Source organism: Melanerpes formicivorus, unplaced genomic scaffold (assembly GCF_026170545.1).
Source record: "Melanerpes formicivorus ecotype bairdi unplaced genomic scaffold, bMelFor1.0.p_v2 SCAF_20, whole genome shotgun sequence".
In the NCBI taxonomy this organism is placed as follows: Eukaryota; Metazoa; Chordata; class Aves; order Piciformes; family Picidae; genus Melanerpes; species Melanerpes formicivorus.
In genome coordinates, this window is record NW_027142372.1 from 5,684,412 (window position 1) to 5,695,814 (window position 11,403).

General features: G+C 36.5%; 1 protein-coding gene and 1 long non-coding RNA gene across 2 annotated transcripts in view; one reads left to right on the forward strand and one right to left on the reverse strand.

Annotated features, from left to right (window-relative positions):
• The window catches only part of ITFG1 (integrin alpha FG-GAP repeat containing 1), a 78,612-nt gene that overhangs the window by 63,481 nt on the left and 3,728 nt on the right, over positions 1 to 11,403 (forward strand). Inside the window, exons 15-17 of the mRNA XM_068150584.1 lie at positions 7,026 to 7,150; positions 7,970 to 8,052; positions 9,531 to 9,648. Coding sequence (XP_068006685.1) covers positions 7,026 to 7,150; positions 7,970 to 8,052; positions 9,531 to 9,648 — 326 coding nt within the window. The remainder of the gene's footprint in view (positions 1 to 7,025; positions 7,151 to 7,969; positions 8,053 to 9,530; positions 9,649 to 11,403) is intronic.
• LOC137447241 (uncharacterized) overlaps positions 1 to 11,403 on the reverse strand; it is an 85,514-nt gene that overhangs the window by 6,062 nt on the left and 68,049 nt on the right. The window lies entirely within an intron of this gene.

Genomic DNA, 11,403 nt, shown 5'->3' on the forward strand with positions numbered 1-11,403 from the left:
TATTGAGCATCGGGCTGCCTTCAACCATCAGCATCTTTTTACCCTGTTTTTACTCCTAACGCTCCTTCCCCTTTCACTGCAATGCAGTTTTTCTGTCTGCCAGCCTGCATTCTCCATTTTCTGTATAACATCTGAACCCTCAGGTACATTCTCTGTAGGAATTCCTGGCCTTGAAGCCTGGCTGTCTGTAGGCAGGAAGCCAGAAGGATAATACCAGTAGCTATGCATTGCCATAAGCACAGCTGCTGACTCCTTAGTACATTCCCTATCCAGAGGCAAAAACACTCACAGCCCCTTCTTGCCGTTTTTGTGATAAGGAGGCCTCTGGAGCGAGGACCTGTTATTCTGGCATACCCAAAATAATTTTGATGTACCAGAAGTTTTATGTAGCAGATAAAACTTGTGATTGTGCATGCTGGCTGGAGCTTCAGGTTGATGTGTGGTCTCACGTTTTCACTTCCACTTAAAATGGAACACTGTCTTCCACATTTCAACTTGAGCTACAAAGTGTTCATTTTTTTCTCTTAAAGTGAAAAGGCACTGGTAGAGTTTGAAATAATAGGGTCGTAGTTGCAGTTTGTCTAACAGAAGTATTGTTTCTGTGGGACAGGAACAACAAAACAACAAATGTTTAAGGTTTACACAAAGATCAATATCCACACATAGGCCTTATATTATCATACTACTAGATTAATTGAATTGCTCATACGAATCAAGTCACAATTTGTTGAAGTAGCTGTATGGACTGAGCCGTCACAATTCTCATTTCAGACCTCTTTTCTTTTTGCTGATTTTGCTTTGTTTTGTTGCAAACCTTCTGTGGCAGAATGACCTTTCCCATGCTGTTGAGTCATGCCCTTCTGGGTTTTTTTGAAATCTGCTTACTCTTCTCTGCTGTTGCATTTTCTCATGCTGTTTAACTGAATTGGATTAAGTTGAATTTCAGTAGCCATTTGACATTGCAAGATTCATTACACAGAGTTCCACTCCACAGAAGGAAGAGTGTATTCTTGGAGCAAGCTGGAATAATTTAATAATTGAATAGCTGGATTCTGTTAAAAGTGATTTTCTGGTTGCTGTAGGTAGGAATACCCTGCCAGTATGTTTTTCTATCTTTTTTTATATATATGTAAATGTATTTGAACCTGCAGTGTTGCATGCTGTATTACCAAACTTCAGATATATAGGCAATACCAATTAGACAACTTCCCCCTGTGCAAAGGGCTGGAACATCAGCGATGTGGTAATTTTGTTGTTTGGTTTGTATTTATTTTTTACTATTTTTTTAAGAGTTCCTGGGTTTGCTTCTATAATTTTACCGTATAAAGTCACTCTTAATGAAACCCCATATTCTCATATAAATGCATCAGATTTGGAGTTGGGGCTTTCAGAAATATCACAAGTGTTGGCAGCACTGCAAGTAATAGGTATTGAAGTTGCAAGTGTGTACTTTCCAGTCCACTTTCCCTAGTTATTTCTGAAAAACCTGGAAAAGTTATTGCAGAAAAGGTTGTGAGGCGAAGTTCTGTACTGTGTTCATCCAGAGTCTCCTATTGTGTGGACTAATGAAAAGAGGCAAACAGCCAAGTCAGAAGAAGGAGACATCCTCAGCCCTTAGAAAAACTCAAGTTACCACTACATAATTTTAAGTAGAAAAAGAGCTTTATCTCCACTACATTTTTGCAACCAGTGACTTTCAACTCCAAAGACTACTAAGGAAAGTGAAGTAAAGCTTTCAACTAAAGCCAAGAAAATCAAATTCTCCAAATTTCTCAAAAGCTTTCAAGTTAAGGGTTTTGGGGTTTTGTTGTTTTCTGAAAGCTTGCTTTGTAAATTCTTAAGCTTATTACACAGGCATTCCATTACTATCCGTTATATTTTCCCTTTTCTTTTTTCAGTAAGTGGTTCTGGCATATTTTCAAATAGAATAAGAAGCTGCTAGCTTCAAAAGATGGGGAAGCACTTTGGTGTGGAACACAGAATACCAATAGTGACTGTAAAGTAAATATCACCATAGTGCTTCAACTGTGCAGCTTAAGTGACAGACATTCACCCTGACATGTTACCTAACTCCTGACCTGTTTTTGTCTTACTCTAGCTGTTGCATACATGTTGTTCACAGCTATGCAGCAAGTCATCCAGCTTCTGCCTGGTTTGTAGGGGGTTTGGGTGGGTTTTTGTGGTGGTTTTGTTTTGGTTGGTTGGTTGTTGGTTTGGGGTTTTTTGTATAATTTTCCATTTTTCTAGGATTCATATGTGTATCTCATCTAGTAAAAACAAACACAAAACCAGTGATTTGTGTGCAGACCTTAGTATTGGGGTAGATGATGGTACAGAAGAATTTAGATAGAGGTCTAAGAGGTTATAGGCTACAACTCTGTTGTACACAACAAACTGGGTTTCCACCAGAAAAACTGCCTACATTGTCAACAAAGAATGTATGTCTAAACCAGAGTAACTCCTTGTTGTATTTTCTAACTCAGTTTGATTTGGGGAATTGTTGACAAGTCAATTGATACTTCACCAATTTCTTCAGTTACTCTTTAGGTGAATCTGTTGAAGGTTCTGATAAATGAATCATTTTGCAATTAAACCAACTGGAAGAAATAATGACATAATATTCTTATTTCTTAACATACATTTAGCTATTCAGTCTTGTAATGTTGAATTTGGGAGAGTTTTGAAAGCCTCAGTATTATTACTGTATTTTTTAATTAATCTGAATGGCTTTAATGGAGTGCTCATGATATTTTGTCAAGGAAAGAGTTTCAAAAACAAATAGGAGACCACAAGTAGGAAATCTAGTTTCATTAGTCTTTCTACTCCGTGTAGTGATTGTCTGTGTTCTGTTCTATTATTCCACAAAATAAGCTTATCTAAACTAACTGAACAATATCACTATTGTGAATCTATTTATGTAGGTTCAACTAGACTGTTCATAAATCCAGTATCGCTTATCATCAGCTCCGTTTAAGCAAACAATAGAAAGCATTGCTTCTACATGTGAATGCAATCATTTTCCCTTCATAAAGTTAAATTGGCTTATTTAAGCACTTAGGTTGCCTGAAAGAAGCTGTTGAGGACATTACAGTTTAACCCAGGGCAGAGCAGACTACTCAAGCTTTCAGTCAGTTTACATCTGTATAATGGAAACAGAAAGGAAATGCCTTAATTCAGATATAAAAGAAAAAGGATGGTATGTGTCATAGGTGACACACCATTCTGGTTTTCAGACAAGACTTTCAAAAGGTTAATGATATGTATTGTGTCAAATTTTATATGCCAGACTTCAAAAATAAGGAGATTGATTCAGAGACATTCAGAGTGTTTTCTGAATATCAGAGTCTGAAACGTTTCATAAGGTTTGGCTGCTCAACTTTGTTAGCTGACTTTTGTTTTTAATTTGTTCTCTGACAGGCTGAAACCATTGAAAACCTTAAAATGTTGTTTTCTCTCTGCCCAAGGTTTCTGAAGCAATAAATATAGTGACTTGTGATTTCAAACAAAACTATACACACCAGTACTGTAGCCCATGGTACTTGGGTGCTTCCAAGTAACCAGTTGAAACAAGAATCATAGGGCAAAAGACAGTGTTAAACAGTCTTAAAAGTAGTATTTTAAAAGTCATTATGTTTAGCATGGACAGGAGAAAGTTGTTTGGGGTTTTTTAATTCTCATTTATAGTAGTAGATCTACTGATGACACAAAACCGTGAAGCAACAGAAAGCTTTTTTTCTCTTGCTTGCATAGACTTTCAAAAGTTTAAAGAATACAATCCTAGTACAAGAAATAAATCTCACTTTCCTTCTTGAAGAGGAAATGGGGTTTTTTCAAATCTTCTTGGGACAAGCAGAAAGCTTCACAGTAGTTATACAATCAGATAAATATCTAGAGTTGCTAGTTAAATATCTGAGAGATTTTCATAAGTAATTTAATTACCAGTGACTGAGAACTTCAAATATAGAATAGAATAAACCAGGTTGGAAGAGACCCTCAAGATCATAGTGTCCAACCTGTCATCCAACACCACCTAATCAACTAAACCATGCAACCAAGTACCCTATCAAGTCTCCTCCTGAACACCTCTAGTGATGGCAACTCCACTACCTCCTCGGGCAGCCTATTCCAATGGGCAATAAGCTGTTGACAATACTCTCTGTGATTTCTCTTTTTACTTTTAATCTTTGTTCTGGGTTTTTGTTTCTCAGACGAACGTCTGTCATTCCTAATTACTGTTTGCAGTTTGAAATGGAATATTTGAGCAACCAGTAAAATTTTGTAGAATTTGTGATAGAGGGGGACTACAGCAAGAAATAGTCTCAAAGATTTCATATCTGTAGTCATCTTAAAGTAAACTAGAACCTTTCATGTGCTATCATCCTGCTTTGCTAATATCTCCCAGTTTTAAAGGCAAATAGAAAAGGGTATGTGCACATTTTCTGCTTGCTGTGTAGAAAAAAAAGATTCCTTTGACCTTTGCAAAGAATCTATTTGCATCCTGATTTCATTATCATTACCTTAGTAGGCATAAGAACCAGTGTTACTAGCCACAAAATATTTCAGTGCTTTAAGAATTCTAGCTGCAGTATCTGACTCTCTAACCTCTTTAAGGCTGACTGCACACACTGCATGACATTTTCTTTTATTTCCCTTAATGTAGTTGACATTGATTTCATTTGTGTGATGAAAGAAGAAAGGAAGATCTCAGTTGCAGCCCTAAATATTTCATTCAGAAGTCATTCTAAAAACTTTTCAGTGTTAAATGTTACAGCAGTACTTTGTTCTTTTGGGGAAAGTCTTTCAGAATTAGTGAAACAAAATTTGAGAGAATATTATTAGCGTAGAGCATAATCAAATAATACATAGCTTGTTTGGGTTTAGAACTGTCAAGTTTACTATCCCTGTCTTGTTCCTTGCTACTTTTATATTGGTAACCTGTGCTTTCAGATATATCATGCTAATTTGAGAATTACTTACATTTTAGGTTTAGAAATTGAGACCTAGAGATTGGGCAATTTAGTCAAGATCATGTAATTCATGAACTCAGTGACAAAGCAGGGACAGGCTCAAAACTCAAGTCCTATAGTGTTATCTCAGTTACTGGAAAAAATCCCCTTTCTTAAAGAGAAAAGTTGTGCAGATACTGCTTTCTTCTACAGATTCTGTAGTCTAGGAATTCACCTAACAATGTACACAGTACACCTTGCCCTCACAAGAGAGGACTGAAAGTACAAATCTTATTTAAATACTTCCACGTCTGCGTGCTTCTTACATGTTTCTGCATGGGGAAAAAAGTGTGTGCAAAATATGCTTAGTCTTTAAAAGGCTGTTACTGTTTATTTTACTAATAACCTTTTATCTTAAAAGGATAACTAAGAGGATCTAAGTTTATTTAGTTGACATGTATCTTGCCTTTCAATAAAAATTATTAGAGCTCTAGAACTGCAATAATACAGGATATTTACCTCATGATTAAACAGGCCTGTTTCAAAACATGCTTGATAGCATATGGCAAGCTTCTTCCTAAAAAGCTGGTGAAGGGTGGGGAGGTTCCTAAAAACAGAACTATTTAGTAATCATTGTATTGAATAGGGGTTCAAAATTATCATCATCCAGTATACAAAGTACTCCATCCCCCAGCAGAGGACAAAAGCTCAAGAGCTGCTTCTGAAAGCAGTGTCATATCTTGACAAGTACCACTGTGTAGTGGCAAGGGCACTTCCTGAGCTATCTCCAGGTGCCAAGAATGTGAGTTTGTTTCTCTTTTTTTCTTGAAAGGATGTTTAGATTTGGCAAAGAGGTTCTGGTGGTTGTGATTTAGGATTTCCTCCCCTCTCTGTTCACTGCAATTGTGCAAGATGCAGTGCAACTGGTAGGGCAGTTTGCTGTCTGAAGCAAGCCTTGGAAAAAAAGTGTGGAGAGGTATAAGACATTGGCTGTAAAATCATTACAAAATGTGAATTCATGTTCTTTAATTCACATTGTTAGGTTTTGCCACTTAACTTGTAATTTCCAATTTCAGGCATAATCTGGCAAGTGTCAAAGCAGAAAAACATCTGGTAATTAAAAAATAAGACTGCTTCATACCTTTGTGAAAAACTGTTTCTGTTGATCACATAAACATACTTGTGGTTGTCAAGTATCCCATGAACTCATTATTTGGTGAAGGGATGAATTCACTGTGGTGCTTAGGAGGTGCTGATATCATTCCTGCTGTGCAACCAGATCATTTTACTAAGAGATTTTCTAGAGGATAAATTGAGACTCTACATAGGATCTGAATCAGTTTGATGGAAATTAAAAGATTACTTTTTTTTTTTTAAATTGCATAATCAGCTACTTGGGAAATGGGATGTTAGTGAACCTAACAAGTGTTGATAGCTGCAACACTTGTCTCTGGCCCTGCTGCCTTTTCAGGAAACAAAGAATGTAGCTTTTTTTTTTTTCCTTACAGCCTCCTTTTAATTATTCATAATTACATGCTCTCACTAGGGCCTAACTTGCAACAATTGTAAGCCTGTTTTCATTAAATCAATTCATTATTTGATTTTTTGTTCATGAGGAATTACTGAGCTGATTTTGTGGCACAAGCAAAACCAGTAACTGATTAGCACTAATAAGACTTAAAGTGAACCCTCACATGTTGAATCTGAGCTTGTTAATGAATGAGAAGACTTGGCACTACTTACAGGATATCTGATTCCTTCTCAGTTTATAACAAATAGCATAGATTCAATTTAACACACAAATGATGCTCAAAAGCATTATCTTACTTAGAACACTGAAATGTTTAAGCTATTCTCCAAGTGCCCACAAGTAATTTGGTGGAGATCAAAGACTGAGCCTTTAAGAATTAAATTATGTGATTGGTTAAAATTTGGTAAACATTTGTATTACTGACTTAGAAATGTGTATTTTGTAGAAAATTGGTGGGTCTGGGGTTGCTTGGTTTATTGTTTTTGTTCTATTTTGTGGGGTTTTTTTCCAAAATACCTATTTGGGCTTCTTTTCTAATTTCATTTCAGCTGGACAGCTTAGCCAGTCAGCACACTTTGCTCTCCAGTTGCCATACAACGTGCTAGGCTTGGGACGCAGTGCTAATTTCCTTGACCACTTGTATGTTGGCATTCCTCGTCCTTTAGGAGAAAAGGTTAGTTGAGATTTAAGATTGTCAAGCTAATATTTACAGTATTACTTTTCCTAGTAGAGTGTGGATGCAAATACTGCTAGGGGTCCTTCCCACTGCCATGAAGCCAGTCTGTCAAGGAAATAAGATTGACTAGAGAACAGTTTGTCAGGAAACTTGTATGTTACAGATTTTGGGGTGTGTCTAAGCTGTGAGGCGAACACTAAGACCAAAAGATGACAAAGTTGTCCATAAATGTCAGCACAGGAACATAAAGCTTGTGTATATGATAAATGTACAGTAGACATAGGAGTCCAGTTACTATAGTTTCAGCTGCAAGAATTTCCTAGGGTTCCAGGGATTACTTGTGTGGGAGATGGTGATTAACATGATTCTCTAATCTTCAAATTAAGACTTAAAAGTCAGATCCTGACCCTTTTGTGTCTTTAAAGATCCAGTGTTACTGCTTTAAAAAGTGAGGTATTGAAATTAGCCTAGTGGCTAAATTCTGATTTGGATAATTACTTTGCCTGCCTTCTTTGTAGAATTGGTTCTTTTCTTCTTCCCCTATTATGTCGTTGCTTTATACTTCTTAAGCAGATGCTGTGTTTCATGTCAGCAGTAGTTGTTTTGCTTTTTTACTTCGTTTGTTTGTTGTTTTTTTAAAGCAATTTGGAGCATTCAGAATAAAAGGTTTATACAGATGTGAGGGAATAATCATTAATATTTCAAATTAAAAACAAAAGCACTTTTTTTTTCTTTGTGTAGGTTTCAACAGAAACTTCCTTTGCTGTTACGTTATCTTAATTTGTGAGGAACTGACAGTCTTTGTTTTTCTTTCAGTCCGTAAGAAAGCAAGAATGGACAGCTATCATACCAAACTCCCAGCTTATAGTCATCCCCTATCCTCATAATGTTCCTCGAAGGTAACATCAGCATTTTGATTTGCCCTTCACAAAATTACATGATTACATATGTAATCATATGTGCAGATTCAAAAAGAATCACTTGTATAGAAAGTAAACAGAACAATGGTTCTGTAGATAGAGTTGCCTCTCTGACTAGGCAGAATACTTACTTAAACAGAAAATAGTGCCTACAGACAATCAAAAGCAAGCATTTTTGTTTCATTGAAGTTGCAATTTCTGTCTAGCTGTATATAAAAGTCCTTCTGAACATGGTATCTGTTGCCCAGGTACAAATGTTTTTCTTTAAGTAAAGGTGAATTACACAAGAGCTTGAACATGGAATTCACCTTGCAATTAAAATGTTTATCCCAGCAAGTGAACATGTTTCTCTTTGCTATTAGAGAAAACATTAGTCATGTACTCCAGCCGCTTTTTGCCGCTTGATCTGCTAGTGAGGTCAGTTGCATTTATTGTGCAGAAATGATTCTGACATCAGTTTCAGCAGCTAATTTTACTATAGGACAAATAACAGTTGAGAAGTGATGTGCTGCTTGAGTTGCTAATTAACAACCACAGGAATAACATTTGCCAGACAAAGAAAATTAAGTCACAGTCTTGAGGTATTTAAAGGTATGCATTATATGCAAAAATTCTTCTGTTGTCTTATCCTTAAACTATTTTTGTTTTCCTATAGAGTAAGTTTATAGGCACTGTAGAACAGCAGAAGATAGAATCTCCAGAAGAAATCAGATTTCATAGTAAACATTTCTTAAATTTATTATTTTAAATAGATTTGTTGTCTCCTGAGAAGCCTCAGTGCTGCCTTAACACAGGGTCTCCTGCTGACGGTTTTCCCATGATAAGAAGCCTATATTACAAAAAGGGCATTCACTGAGCCTTAGGACCCCACAACACTCAAGCAGTGTCTTCCAGAAGCCCTTAAAGTACTTAATTTTATTGCTCTCCAGCATTTTGCCACCATAATTAGCTGGCTATGTTGCCTACAGCTGCAGTTGTCCCTGGGGAAGCCTCAGTCTGAGAGATGCCTAAGCAACTGGCCCCCATGAGCCTATCCAAGACAATCTTCTGATGTGGAGGAAATGGTCTCAGTCTTATTTCACTCTGCTTCTCCATTTCCCCAAGGCCCAGGCAGTTTTATGGAAGGTTTTCTTACACAGTTTTCTTTGTCCTGGGCAAAGGCAGGAGATAAATCTCCTAATGAGACAAAAGTCAGTCCCTGAGGATATCCATAGCATTGATGGAAAGTTAAACAGAAACTGAATTTAGAGATGGCATTGCCTGGAAATCATTGTATTAAGTCATGTAATTCCAAGTAAATACCATTAAATTTCAGTCTCTAAGTATAGCCACTAGTTCCTGTAGACCATTTGCCTGTCTTACACTAGGAGGTTCTTTCCATTTTTGTAAGTTAGAGCTGTTTTCTGCTCCCTAATGAAGGGTATTAATGTTTCCTTGAATTTTCTTTTTTCATATAGCTGGAGTGCCAAGCTGTATCTGACCCCAAGTAACATTGTGCTGTTAACAGCTATAGCCTTAATTGGTGTCTGCATTTTCATCCTGGCAATTATTGGCATATTACACTGGCAAGAAAAGGTAAACTTAGTTAACTACATTATTTTCTGTGTTCTCTATAATATTTAATATTTCCTGATATTTTACAGTCTTGTACGCTGGCTTTATTGAGAAGCATGTTCAAAACCATACTACAGTAGAATTTCTGACACAAAAGGTGTTCTGACACTAATTTAGTATTTACTGCAAGGTTAAGAAATTTGCACTGCTTTTATTTAAGCTCTAAGATACCTAAAAAGTGAAATGAAGAGCAACATAGGTAAATTTTTACCATTACACTATTATTCCCAACTAAATGAGACAGGTTTTTTTTTCCCCATCTAAGAGTTTTAAGGAGTACAGTTTCAGAAAATGAAACATAACCCCAGTTTACTTACCTTGAGTTCTGGTGATAATCTAAAAATAAGGAAAATGTCTCTGTTTTTCTGTATCTGTCTTTGCTGATTGCACTGACATTAGCATTCAGGACAGTATATGGAGTCAATCGTGTGCATACTGCCTGCTTTGCACCATGCGTCTGAATTATGGATGCAGTGTATAGAAATCCATTGATTTCAAGCAGCATTTTGAAAGGGGCCTTTCATGTCACAAAAGAAACGTGTTCCAATTTGTCTTAACTATGCTCAGTTCACAATCATACCCAAGAGGCAGGATTGCCAATAAATGCTACTACGTACCCAAACCATAATCTTAGCTGTCAAATAAAATTACTGCACATTTTGACATGGTAGAACTGTTTATTTTGTGCTCCTGGAATTAAAATGACCCTGTTAAGCATTCAGATAGGCTTTGCGCATGCTTCGTATTTAAATGTTGTCTGTCAGTCTTCACTCTTCAAAATATTAAATACAGTATTCAAATAATGGCAAAGTTGAAAATAAAACACACAAAGCAAAGAAATACAGAGTTTTTGATAACTCTCCTTAAGCATGTCCTACTGTACTATGAAAGCATTGCCGACTGCAGGCTAGGACTGTGCACTGGCTGGGTTTAACTCCATTTCCAACAAACCTTAAGCAACAAGAGAGGCAGAAAAAACTTGGACTTTTTGAGTTGGGGAAGGATTGACTAAGTATAATTCCATCTGGAAAAATGTAGGGGTTTTTTGGTCAGCATTTAAAACAGTTCATCATATAATAATTCATATATTGTAAAGAAGCACTCAGCCCAGAGCTGAGTGCCTTCTGAGCCATTTTAAACCCTGGTACCACATGTGAATGAAGTGGTGTCTTGGTTATGTTAGACTCATTTCCAGCCACTGCATCTTGCTCGAAATAGGCACAAATATTGAAATAAACTGCATTGTCAGACTACTGTATAAATATTTGTTTATTCTTGTAATTTTTCAGTGACTTCCTATTAATTTTTACCTTCTCCATTTTTAAAAGAAATGTTTGAGGTTCAGAATAAGAAAGAATCTTGACCAAGACTGTATTGAGCATCACTGACATGACTGGGAGTTCAACTCCAAAGTTCATTGTTCTTAAGCTTGTTTCTTGGTTTACTGCCTCTTTCAGTAATCCTTTCATAAAAATACTGTTCTGCCTAAATGCTGTTTCCCCTTACAGATCTCTAGAGTACCTATAGCAAAGAAAAGAAGGGCAAATGTACCGACAGTTACAATCTCTTCTTTTTCCCCCGAGGATGTATCTGCCAGTAAGCTGCAGAACTTTATTCAGCAGTTAAAATAAACCATGTATTTTGACCTCTGCAGATATGCAGTAAGAGCAGCCCTTTGTCTACAGTAGTTCTTATATGCTCATATTCTATCTGCCA